Source organism: Geospiza fortis, unplaced genomic scaffold (assembly GCF_000277835.1).
Source record: "Geospiza fortis unplaced genomic scaffold, GeoFor_1.0 scaffold23, whole genome shotgun sequence".
NCBI classification, from domain to species: Eukaryota; Metazoa; Chordata; class Aves; order Passeriformes; family Thraupidae; genus Geospiza; species Geospiza fortis.
Window position 1 is genome coordinate 14,461,301 of NW_005054303.1, and position 376 is coordinate 14,461,676.

A 376-nucleotide genomic window follows, 5' to 3' on the forward strand; every position below is an offset into this window, starting at 1 on the left:
AACCCCACCCCATCCCATGGACCCCACCCCATCCAATAGAACTCATCCCATCCCACACATCTCAACCTCTCCCAATCCCATCCCATCCCCTCCCATCCCAACCCCATCCTAATTCCAATCCCATCCCATCCCAATCCCATTCCATAGATCCCATCCCATCCCCTCCCATCCCATCCTATAGATCCCATCCCATCCCATGGATCCCATCCCATCCTAATCCCCATCCAGCCTCCCCCGGCCCCTCGCAGCTCCCTCACCCCTGCAGTTGAAGCCGGCGGGGTTGTGGTAGTCGAGCGCCGAGAGCTTGCGGCGGAACATGGTCCCGGTGCCGCTCCCGGAGCCGGCCCCGATCCCGACCCGGATCCCGATCCCGGGG

The 376-nt window shown here is 62.8% G+C and overlaps 1 protein-coding gene across 1 annotated transcript in view; it reads right to left on the minus strand.

The window, feature by feature from the left end:
* The window catches only part of RTRAF (RNA transcription, translation and transport factor), a 17,393-nt gene extending 17,023 nt beyond the window's left edge, over window positions 1-370 (minus strand). The window contains exon 1 of the mRNA XM_005417974.2: window positions 258-370. Coding sequence (XP_005418031.1) covers window positions 258-318 — 61 coding nt within the window. The 5' untranslated portion in view covers window positions 319-370. The remainder of the gene's footprint in view (window positions 1-257) is intronic.
* Between the last annotated feature and the right edge of the window lie 6 nt (window positions 371-376).